Consider the following 11,675-nt stretch of genomic DNA (forward strand, 5'->3'; position numbering starts at 1 on the left):
ACAAACTATTCAACCTACCCTACCCAAAATTCATATACGGAGTTCATTCCAACAATTCGTCAGATTTATATAATATTCTTTACATTCGTGGATTCAATTTCTTCCATAATTGTAAGCTTTCAAATATAATTTGTTGTATGGACACTCATAATGTCATGATTGTAATGTTTGATCTTGAATTTTAATATATCGATTCACATTTTTTTGAAACAAAATTTTAAGCTTCATGGGTCACTAACCATTTTCTACATATTATGTTATTAACAACTATTCCTTTCTAATAAAAAATGAATCACATCAGCAATTACTTAAAGGTCTGTTTGATGACCTTTTGAACAAGAATTGGATCAATATAACCTAGATCTTGCCTATAGAAGATTATACTATATATCTGTACCTTGAATTATGATCAAGTGTATACGTTTTTGTAGTATTTTGTGATTTTCGCGATCAAATATGGTGAAGGAGACAGAGTATTATGACATTTTGGGAGTCGATCCTGAAGCGTCTGCAGCTGATATCAAAAAGGCTTATTACGTCAAAGTATGTTTTACTTTTTACAATCTCAAAGACAAATTCATATAAATAATATGCTAAGATATGCTAGCGGTTGGAGTCCCTACATGATCACAAAAGGTCTCATTGTCGGAAACGGTCACGGAATAACCTGATTATGCCGCGTAAATCTGAGTAAAAATAGTTGCCAGATCCGATTAGCCTGAACAAGGAAACCTAATCTGAAAATGATAAATTTATTTGTGTATGTATTGAGCTATAACTTTATGCAAAAAGTCACAAAATTAGTATAAAAAGTGCTGCTTGGGATTCAAAAGTAACCATGTTTGCAGACAGTGGCGGAACTTCCTGAATACAAATGGGGCGGGTGTAAAAATTTAATAAAATTTCCATTTCTATCAGAGGTAAACACTAATAAAAACTTTACTTTTTATTTAAAAAAAAATTAGTGTAACATTTTTTTTTATCCGGCTGGGGTGAATGCCCCTACCTGCCCTCACTATATTCCGCCCATGTTTGCAGATAACACTTAATTCTAGTTGTATGCATATAATAAATAATAATTTGAATTGAGTTTCTATTTAGTTATTGCTTATTCATAGGCTGAAGTTCATGTTTTGGAAGGTGCTAATTAACTCTGTATATCTTCTTGTTATATTATAGGCAAGGTTGGTGCACCCTGATAAAAATCCCGGTGACCCGAAAGCAGCCGAAAATTTCCAGGTGCCGTTTCTGTTTCTTTTTGCCTTTTGAATTTGTAAGTTTTGAAACTGTTAAATGTTGAACTTTTATGGAATTGTTTGAGTTTGATTATCTCGAAGGCTCTTGGAGAGGCTTACCAGGTTCTAAGCGATCCTAAGAAGCGTGAAGAGTATAATAAAAATGGTAAAGAAGGTGTAAAAAAGTAAGTATTATTTCACTATTTTTTTGTTACATAGAAACTTTTGTTTCTTCATTATTGCAAGCCAAGTCAATATCAATGCACCCAACCAAAATATTTAGATCATAGGAGATTCCATGCTTGTTTGAGCAATGCCTAATATGCTTATAAACATAAAAAATTTGGAAGTGTCATTAACTAAATCAAAATACAATTTTATAGAAGGTTAATCATAAAACGAATTAAGATTCTTATTAATATATATTATATTATATATTATATAAATATAAATATAATTATAATTATGTATATACCATTAAAAATTTACTTCATTTATTAACAGGGATGCAATGGTGGATTGCGCATCTGTTTTTGGTATGGTATTTGGAAGTGATATGTTTGAGGATTATATCGGGCAGCTTTATATGGCTACTTTACAGACTGTAGAGCTTGAAGAGGAGGAAAAGGCTCCTGAAGTTCGCAGACCAAAAATTCGAGAGAAGATGAAGGTATTTGAATGTCTTAATGCCTTATATCCATCAGTTAAACTTGAGGTGGCAAAATGGGTGGGTTGATTTGGGTTGACTAGAAAGATTTTCTTTGTCCAAAGGTTTTATATATAGTATATTTTACAAAAAGTGAGTGTGGTGGTCAAATATGGTTTGAAAGTTTATATCTTCTTTTTTTATTTTTGAATAAAGCGATTTAGGAGGTTTTGCATAAAGTGATTTAATAAGTCCCGTCGTGGACACTTGTGCGCCTTGCTTATATTGAGGTTGCGTAACGTCTTGCGTTCGAACCTCATGGGAGGTTTTCAGTTGGTCGTGTTACCTTCTGGAGGTGGGTCCCCGTGGTTTCCTCCCGACACATGGCATGGATATGATCGGGTGAATGGTTCCACTTCTAGTGGACCCTGTCAGCGACTCCCTAACCGCTGTTAAAATAAAATAAGACCTGCTAGAGGTAAACGTAACTATAATCGACCCGTTCATGAGTAAATGGGTCAGAATTACCACCTTTAATTTACATTTAAATCCACATAAAAGATTGATAATATTTCTTGCATTTCTCTGTTATGTGTTGCACAGGTGTTACAAAAGGAGAGGGAAACTAAGCTTATAGAACTTTTAAAAGATCGCCTTCAAACATTTGTTGATGGTGAAACTGACGAGTTTATAACTTGGGCAACATCAGAAGCTAACCGTCTTTCACGAGCAAGTACTTTCTCAATTGAAGCCCCACTATAAATAAATCTTCTATCTTCTAATAAAATAAAATGATTTATTACGAATTTGTATGCACCAACAATAAACTTTTATTAAGTTTCATCCCTTCAACCATCAAAATTAAATGTTTTTTTTTCCAGCTTTTGGTGAGGCTATGTTACATACTATTGGGTATATATACACAAGGCAGGCTGCATTTTCTATGGCAAAGGAGAAAAAGTATATGAAAGGCCCCCTTGTATTTGAATGGGTCAGGGATAAAGGACACCATATTAAATCACAAGTTTCTGCTGCTTCAGGTTCACCTTTTTTAACTAATTCGATCTGCAGTAATTTTTTCAATGTAACGTTTGAACCTAAAATATCTATTATTATTTGTGTATGTATGTATATGTATGTATTTATGTATGTAGGTGCGGTACAATTAATTAATACGGCACTAGAGATAAAGAAGTTGAGTGAGTCGAAAGCCAAGCCAGAGGAGATACTGAAAACTATTGAGGATAAAAAAGATGCAATGTTGAATTCCGTGTGGCAACTCAATGTTGTAGATGTTGAGAACACCTTATCACATGTTTGTCAAGCGGTACGTGAGTTTCTGCATATATCTTTCTTGTTGAGTCGATCGAGACCAAAATTATGTTTACGTTCTTTACTTTGACAAATTAGAGACTAATATAACCCGCCAATCAACCCATATATACACTCGTTAATGGGTCGAAAGTTGCTCAAGATATCACCTTTTCCAATAATGGTCGTTTTAACAAATGGATAATGAAGCTTCTATGAATAAAAGTCACTGTGGGAGACATGACCCTGTTATTTATTACTCCCTCCGTCCCAAAATTATAAGTTTGCTAATTCATTTTTAAATATATTTTTTTTGTTTGTGCTTAATTTAGGTGCTCACGGATAGTAGCGTTTCAAAAGATATACTCAAGAAACGGGCTAAAGCAATGAAGAAGCTTGGAAACATATTCCAAGTAAGTATATATCATGTCACGTACTCACATCCTCTGTATGATCAGTCCACAACGTGTTTGATTATCCTGTATTAAAGATGGCTTATTTGTGTTAATAACTCATGGGGGTTTTAGTGTTTAACAATTTGGTTTTATCCTTAAGAATATATTCAGATTTATATATAAATTTGAGATAATAATAATATGTGCTACTACTAATAGTTTGCGCTTGACTGATGCTCTTGATGATCTGATTTTCAGGGAGCAAAGTCAAATTACCGCAGGGACAATAGTTTGCGCTTGACTGATGCTCCTCATGATTCTGGCGCTGCATCTAATTCTTCATCCAAATAATCTCTAATGTTCATCCATTTGTTGAATCATTCTTCGTAATAATACATTTTCAATCTCTTATATACAGAAAATCGATCCATCATCATATTTATAAAGATCGTGAAATTATTAAGAACCTTTTTTCTAAGGTTACAAGATTATTATTATTTTATAAAGATTATTATTATTTTACCAATGTAGCTTTGCTTCAACGGTACCAGGTGCTAGGGCCTGAGCCTCCGGGAGGTCTTAGGTTCGAATCCCACACAGGGGGTTTACTTCTGGATTCCGCCCGCTCTTCGGAAGGTTTTAAGGGCCAGGGGGTTCCTCCTGGAAACGCGTGAGTCGAGTCTAACCACTAACAAGCCGTTCTAAAAAAAAAAAAAAAAAAAAAAATTATTATTTTATATAATGTCCCAAAACACTTTCGAATGTGTGTGCTTACTTACTATCTGCGTCACGAGGATTAGAAACAAATTAAATTTGATTCTCGCGCTTTTTGAGAAACTCAAACTTTAACATAAGGTACAATTTGAATGTGTCATATCGTAATTTTAAAGAAAGCCTATAAAAGGATGCTGGGAAGACTTTAGCAAACTAAAGTGGCTTGTTCTCCACCAGCAATAAAGAGTAGAAACTAATCATAAGGGTTAAAATAATAGAAAGTTGGATAATGTTTGTAACGTCAGATACCCTGTAACCAAACTAAAATTTAAATAACAACAAAACTAATCAGTGATTAAAGTTGCCACTTAAAAAGTCTTAACAATTTTGCTTGTCATTGAGTAATCATTCATATATATTAATTATTTATGATTATGATATATAATACGAGAAAAAGTTATATGTACATGATTAGTAACCTTTCATATGCACATGTGATTTCTGGATAAGTTTAACAAGTATTGACATTAATGAAAATTAACTTTTTACAAGTTTTAATAAGATGAAAAATGTTGGTATTATCTATTAGAAGTGAAAAAAAAAAAAAAAAAAAAAAAAAAAAAAAAAAAAGGAATATGGATTTTCATGTACAGGCTACCCGATCATCAGCTTAATTTTGGATGAAGCTCGACTTAATTACATGAATACAAAGTTTTTTTTATTTTTTATTTTTTATTTTTATTTTTGGGTAAGCGAGGAAACCCTTATATGAATGAACACATTGGCTCCCCCATATAAGGTAAAACCTCGGGTAATCAAGCCCCCGAGCGCGAGACCTGGTACCGGGTGAATTGCGCATAATGTGCACCCTCTAGTCACACTCCCTTTTTGAACAATTTGGCATAGCCAGGAATTGAACCCGGGTGGTGTACTTCATTGGGCAACTCAGTGGCCACTCAGGCAAGCCTGAATGGTTTTTTTTTTTTTTTTTTTTTTTTTTTTTTTTTTTTTGGGGAATGGTTAAGTTTTGTACAAGATTATCTAGATACAATTAATGTGCATGTTTTAGGAGTTCCAACAATTAAATTTAACTTACTATTATTTTCTGTTTTCAGTACTTAAAAAAAGAAAGACAAATAAGTGTTTCTTCTTCTTAAAGAGAAGGTCTTTTCAGTTTTGAGAGGTGTGGAGTTGTCGTCAAACTGCTTTAGAAATTAATAAATGAAAAGATGAAATAAAAATAATGAAGAGAGTGGCATCTTCTTTTTTCCCACCAATGTCCTTTCAATGGTATTTGGTACCAAGTCTTTGTCCATATATATAATTGAAAGCACTAACCATCCAAGATTAAACCCCTTTTAAAAACACTCAAATTATTATTTTCATAATTATAAAATACTAGGTAATCAATTAAAGGACAAAACAAATATCCTAATGTTTCTAAAGTGGCCACTAGTTGCCTTTTAAGATTTTTGAGTCAGTAATGTCTTTGAGTCGGAAATGTTGTACTAGAATCCATGTAACTGGTGTTATATTCAAAAATAATAAACAGATGGATAATTGCGAACCTAGCAGTTAAACAAACAAACAAGAAAAATATGATTAGTAGGAACACGTTAATATAGCATGATAACATCCCTCCTTACCGCAACTACAATATTGTCCGCTCTCTTCATAGGAACACGGCCTTTTTTGCAAATCACACGAGGACTTTTCAGGAGATCACTTATCCAAGTACTACTCCCGTTCGAGCATGCTTAACTATTATGGTATCAGATGCTTAGGTTTTCAACCATTCAATATTTCTTTATCGCCACTGCCACCGAAACGGTCTGCCGCCGCCGCCGCCACCGAAACGCTATGCCGCCGCCGCCACCGAAACGGTTTGTCGTCGCTTTCTTTCTTTCTTTTCGCGTTACCCGTCCGCGAATCTTTTCTTTCCTATCAGTTTTCATTTACTTTCTTATTCACCTCAACAGGCTATCCTTGGCCATTTTCTTTTATTCTACTCTTTTCAAATACAGAGTAATACTTTTCTCACAATACTTTTCGAATATTATTGTTTTATTTTATCACTAAAAAAAAACAGGTTTATTAACCAATTGCTCTCTCTCTTTACTAGAGCACCTTCATAGATGTGCTTTGTCAAAAAATAAAAAAAATAAAAAAAATCAGTCAACTTCTTTGTTTTGTGAGTACACGTGTTTTTTTCACAAGAATCAGAACTTAGCAAAGTTTGGAGTCGACTACATTCTTTCTTCTGTTTTCAATTCTATGCATTCTCAAAAAAAAAAAAAAAAAAAAAAGCTGCAACCAAGACTTGTGAAGCTACAAAAGAAATCAAGCCGCGAAGTCAAGACTCTAAGCTCCAACATGAAGACTCGGCCCATATATTTAGTTTTATTATGTTTATATCGTTTATGTTTATATCATATATTTGTATTTACGTTTCAGTTTTAGCGTTTGTAATTACTTCCCGCTCAAACTGCGGGGGAGTATTAGTATATGTATCTAGATTAGTTGGCCCACTTGTATAGATGGGCTAAAGCATGTTAGGGTTTAGTTATATGTTTAGGGATTCAGTGTACTCTATAAATAGTTATCAGTGTAATACATAATTCTCACGGGATTTCATCATTTTACATTAACTGCAGAGTTCTCATGGATCTGTTGTGCTTATTGCCTCAAAACGCGTAGTGTCTGCTAAGAATGAAAGTTACCTTATAAGGGACTCAAACTTACAAATTATATCCGATATGAAACGGGTTATTACATAAGAAGTACATAACTTTGGGAACAAGAAAAAAAAATCAAATTTCATGCACCTAAATTTTGCGAGGTAATCTTAGATTTCGTTAGGCTTTAATTGTTTAGACTAACATTTCATTTGGCGATCTAGAGAATTACATATATATGTTAGAGATTTGGATGATCTATTTGAGTAGATTTAACAATCTACTTGACCTAACATACTCAAATAAAAAAAAAATAAAGGAGTGTGTGTCAATGCTTAGGATGTCATTTGTTTTTTATTCTTCAAGTCTTATTACGTCATATGTTTACAAACAAGCATACATTGTCACAGTAAATTGTTCGATTTTCTGAAGACGTAGGATGAATAAATATTGTATCTTGGCTTCAAGGATGCAAACTTAAAATACGTTTCTTAATTATGTCTACAAACATAATATACCTCACAATTTTCTTTTTTCATAGTTAGATCCATAAAAGTGCTAGCAAAAGGTAGATGATGATCAACTACCAATAGTTGGCGGTTCAAGTAATTATAAGTTCTCAAGATCGATCAGCCTCAAAAAACTGGATCATAGCAACAAAAAGTTTTTTTCAATCTAAATGAAAGATTTAAAATAAGGTTATGATCGATCAATAATAAAATACAAAATTAACTCCGAAACATACTCCAAATATACATTAAATTTATTTTTATTATATGCTATATTATTATTATTATTATTATTATTATTATTATTATTATTATTATTATTATTATTATTATTATTATTATTATTATTATTATTGTTGTTGTTGTTGTCGTTGTTATTATACTGTTATTATATTTTTATTATTAATTATTATATTGTTATTGTTAATTTTATTGTTAGGAAAATGAAAACGAAGGTTTTAAGGATACTTGTTAAGATGCATGAAAAATTTGTACATAACGGTTACATTTAACTTTAATGTGACAGTTATTGAAAAACATGTTATTATTATTATATCAATTTTCTGATTTTTGTACTAAATTTGTTATTTAAAACATTTTTTTTAGTATAACTCTTTGTGTAAATTATTCTTCATGTTTGTGATGATAATTAAATATTTTAGTTTTGTGTTAAACATTTTCTTTTACTTGTATGATAATTTTGAATTTTGAAATCATCTATCAAAAGTTATAAACTTTTTAGAGAATCTTGCGAGTATAATGTTATTGAAAAAGTAAAATGCTTAAAATTGGAGGAAGCGGGGGGAAGCAAATTTTTTTTTTCGTTTTTTGAAAATAAAAATTGTTCACGAATATTATAGATTTGATGAAAATATGAACATTTAAAAAAGAGTGATAAATATTTTTATTTTGGCGGAAAAACCCTCGAAGAAATAATATATAACAATTATCGTATTTTTCGAGCGTATTTTGAGGGTTTAGAAATTTATGGTTTAGGGTTTAGATTTAGGATTTAGATTGTGTTTTTAACACGAACGGTTTAGAGTTTAGGGTTTAGAGTTTTGCGTTTAGAAACTAAACCCAATACATGAAATCCTAAACCCTAAACTCAAAACTCTAAATCGGGCTAAATTTTGACAAAAAGTACTTCACAAAACATGGGGAAAAAAACGTTCGAAGATTAACATTCTTCACGATCAATATTATTTTGAATATAATTTTTGTTGATCGTTTTACCGCCTAAATAATAGCATTCATCACGAAGTATCTTTTTTAAATGTTCATATTTTCGTGTGATCTTGATGCCTAAAAAAAATTTCAAAAAAAAAAAAACGAAAAAAAAAAATTTGTTTCCCCCCGCTTCCCCCTAATTGGTTACTTCCCTATTGATCCTATATATATATATATATATATATATATATATATATATATATATATATATATATATATATATATATATATATATATATATATATATAATCTTCAATGTTAAGCATATATACAAACCGTGGTAACCACATCTTCTTTTCCATATGTGGTGATAGACCTTCATATAAAATACATTTTAAAGAACAAACAACCCATTAGTGTTCAGAAGTCAAAATGAGGGTGCGATTGATAAAACTGAATGATTAGGCGTTAAATGATTCATAATTTGAATAATTAAAAGGTTCCGAATAAAGTTGCTTCTAATTAGAAATAACCTGATTAATAATCATTTTGAACGAATAATGTGAATGATATAAAAGTATCATATTAACCTTTGACATTAATAAAAACTACTCCATCTGTCTCATTCCAATAGTCCACTTTCTTTTTTCAAAGTCTTTTGTATTAAACTTTGACTCATAATATTTTTGTTTGTGTTATATATTATTCGATGAAATTTATATTAATGAATTAATGTTCAAATGTGTTTTCATTGGTATAACTTTAATCAAATAATATATTACACAAATAAAGTTATTTTAGGTCAAAGTTGAGCAAAAAAGACCTTAAAAGTCAAAACTGGACTATTGGAATGAGACGGAGGGAGTACAATTTAGTTGTTTAATAAGTGTTCTTAACATAACCTAAAGAGCGTATTACATAAAATTTTGGTGCTTAATGGTTAAGAGATAATTCCAGCACTTAATGTTGAGTAATTCAGCACAATCTATCATTCAGTGGTCAGAAACAAACGCGTTGAAAGCTGAATGGTTCATCATTCAGCGCCGAACCATTCAGTTATGAGGTAAGCAAACGCACCATCAGTCTATAAATATTGTTTACTAATAAAAAGGAAAAAGGAAATAGAAATTTCACCATTTCATGAGGGACGCCGAAGGAGAACGTCGAGAGAAATGCCATAATGAAGTTCGAAATGGACTGAAGAACGTCAATTTTCATCGTTTTCGATGAGAAACTCGAACGAAACTTTCCACTCCTAATGCTCTTATAACTTGTATTTAAGTAACTAAACAAGTGTCATCAAGTATCAATGTTTAAAACTATTTTTTCCTTTGAGATGATCAAATAAAGTGCCATATAATATAATTATTATGCTTTATCGATTCATATTGTCGATATTTAGTGATCATACCAGTTTATAATATTAAGAAAGACACATATTACCTTAATTATGGAAGAGTACTTGCTAACATTTGGAGACCCAATGCTAGTGAGATCAATCAACCAAATAAATCAAAAAAGAAACTCTTACCAATAACATATATGTGGCTGCTTTACCCTTCAATTCCACGCAATTTTAGGTTTGAGTCTCACCTCTTTCATGATGAAAAGACAAAAAAAGGTTACAATATTATTGGTTAAAGTTTTGAATTAGGGGTCCATTACCCATTAAGACATTAAATTAGTCTTTGAAAGATTTTAATTTCCACTAACCCTATGGACTTAGTGCCCAAACAACAGCAAAGTGGTTTCCTCTCACCTTTTAGGTTTTAAATTTAATCTAAAAGTTAATAATTGCAAAAAGCAATCTCTGTGATAGAATTCTTTACATTAAACTATAATTTATTAACTCTTATCCGCAACACCACTACTTTAATTAATTATTTTATTTGTAACCCCCACCCCCACTCTTGTATACAATATACAAACTTTGCATTATTTCTTGTATCCTCTTACCCAAAAAAAAAGCTCTCGAGCAAGAGAGAAAAAAATAATACAATCATCAAGTTTATGAAAATAATCATGGATTTTAAGATTTATCTATTAACTCTTCTCATTGTAGCATCATTTGTGTCATCTTCATCTGCAGGTTAATTCATAATTCATCAATTTCTTAACTTTCTTCCTTTAAAGTTATAATCTTTCTCATCACATGTGAAAACCCTTTTGAGTTGTTTATAAATCATGCTTTTTATATGTTCACATGAAACAGCTCGATGCGGATCCTTCATTCCAATGGCAAAAGTTGATGAAAATCAGGTAATTAAATTAAAATTCATCCCTTATTATTGTACTCATAAACTGTTTAGATTTCAAAAAAATATATATATATTAATTTATGTGTAATGTATATGTATATATATTTAGGAGTCTTTATATTTGGAAGATGATCAAGTATCAAACAGGGACGATATTCACGAGAGGCTGCTAAGGGCTAATACCAAAGATTATGGACGACCTGATCCTGCACCAACTTTTGTCAAACCTCCTTTTAAACTCATACCGAACTAAAGTCGTTATAAATTTCAGTTTTAAGGATGCACTCTCGATGAAATTAGCGAAGAAAACTAGCAATATAGATATCTATCTGGAGTAGTATTGTGTACGTGTTATATATGTATACCTTAAAAGTTTTCGAGATAATACTCTCTTTAAATATATATATGTAGTATGTGTATGCATATGTATATGTATATGTGACTATATGCTGAATCTAGGGTTTATGCTGCCCTGAAAGCATTATGCATGTAATATATTTATAATAAAAAAAACTGTGTTTTCGTATTATATGATAAATTCTATATATGAATTACTGAAATAAGATGAAAATAATGACATGTTGATATCACGCTCTTAGATTTTATGTATAGTTAGGGTTTAAATTCATGCATGTTTTTTTTCGGAGTAGTAGAGTATACATGCATATAGTGTACGCGCGTGATACGTACATGGATTTTATTTTGACTTTTTAATTTTGAAATATGCTTCCTCTTCTTTCATGTTATGACCATGCCACGTCA

The 11,675-nt window shown here is 31.2% G+C and overlaps 2 protein-coding genes across 2 annotated transcripts; both read left to right on the forward strand.

Moving 5' to 3' along the window:
* LOC139886214 (chaperone protein dnaJ 10-like) lies at positions 1–3,955 on the forward strand. Its single transcript, XM_071869958.1, has 10 exons — positions 1–111; positions 432–543; positions 1,180–1,239; positions 1,338–1,420; positions 1,740–1,905; positions 2,485–2,614; positions 2,763–2,921; positions 3,036–3,208; positions 3,525–3,605; positions 3,846–3,955. The coding sequence occupies exons 2-10, from the start codon at positions 457–459 to the stop codon at positions 3,936–3,938; spliced, it is 1,032 nt and encodes a 343-aa protein (XP_071726059.1). The 5' UTR covers positions 1–111; positions 432–456; the 3' UTR covers positions 3,939–3,955.
* Positions 3,956–10,563: 6,608 nt separating this feature from the next.
* LOC139886215 (protein CASPARIAN STRIP INTEGRITY FACTOR 1-like) lies at positions 10,564–11,423 on the forward strand. The gene is made up of 3 exons (XM_071869959.1): positions 10,564–10,744; positions 10,868–10,914; positions 11,023–11,423. Exons 1-3 carry the CDS (start codon positions 10,666–10,668, stop codon positions 11,164–11,166), a joined length of 270 nt encoding a protein of 89 aa, XP_071726060.1. The 5' UTR covers positions 10,564–10,665; the 3' UTR covers positions 11,167–11,423.
* Positions 11,424–11,675: the final 252 nt, after the last annotated feature.

This window comes from Rutidosis leptorrhynchoides, chromosome 1 (assembly GCF_046630445.1).
Source record: "Rutidosis leptorrhynchoides isolate AG116_Rl617_1_P2 chromosome 1, CSIRO_AGI_Rlap_v1, whole genome shotgun sequence".
Taxonomy (NCBI): domain Eukaryota; kingdom Viridiplantae; phylum Streptophyta; class Magnoliopsida; order Asterales; family Asteraceae; genus Rutidosis; species Rutidosis leptorrhynchoides.

Bases quoted from the DNA above. Each gene is read 5' to 3' on its own strand.
- LOC139886214 (XM_071869958.1), top strand. From the start codon at position 457: ATGGTGAAGGAGACAGAGTATTATGACATTTTGGGAGTCGATCCTGAA. The intron at 544-1,179 runs GTATGTTTTACT...GTTATATTATAG, and splicing joins AAAAGGCTTATTACGTCAAA to GCAAGGTTGGTGCACCCTGA. The intron at 1,421-1,739 runs GTAAGTATTATT...ATTTATTAACAG, and splicing joins GGTAAAGAAGGTGTAAAAAA to GGATGCAATGGTGGATTGCG.
- LOC139886215 (XM_071869959.1), top strand. From the start codon at position 10,666: ATGAAAATAATCATGGATTTTAAGATTTATCTATTAACTCTTCTCATT. The intron at 10,745-10,867 runs GTTAATTCATAA...CACATGAAACAG, and splicing joins TGTGTCATCTTCATCTGCAG to CTCGATGCGGATCCTTCATT. The intron at 10,915-11,022 runs GTAATTAAATTA...ATATATATTTAG, and splicing joins CAAAAGTTGATGAAAATCAG to GAGTCTTTATATTTGGAAGA.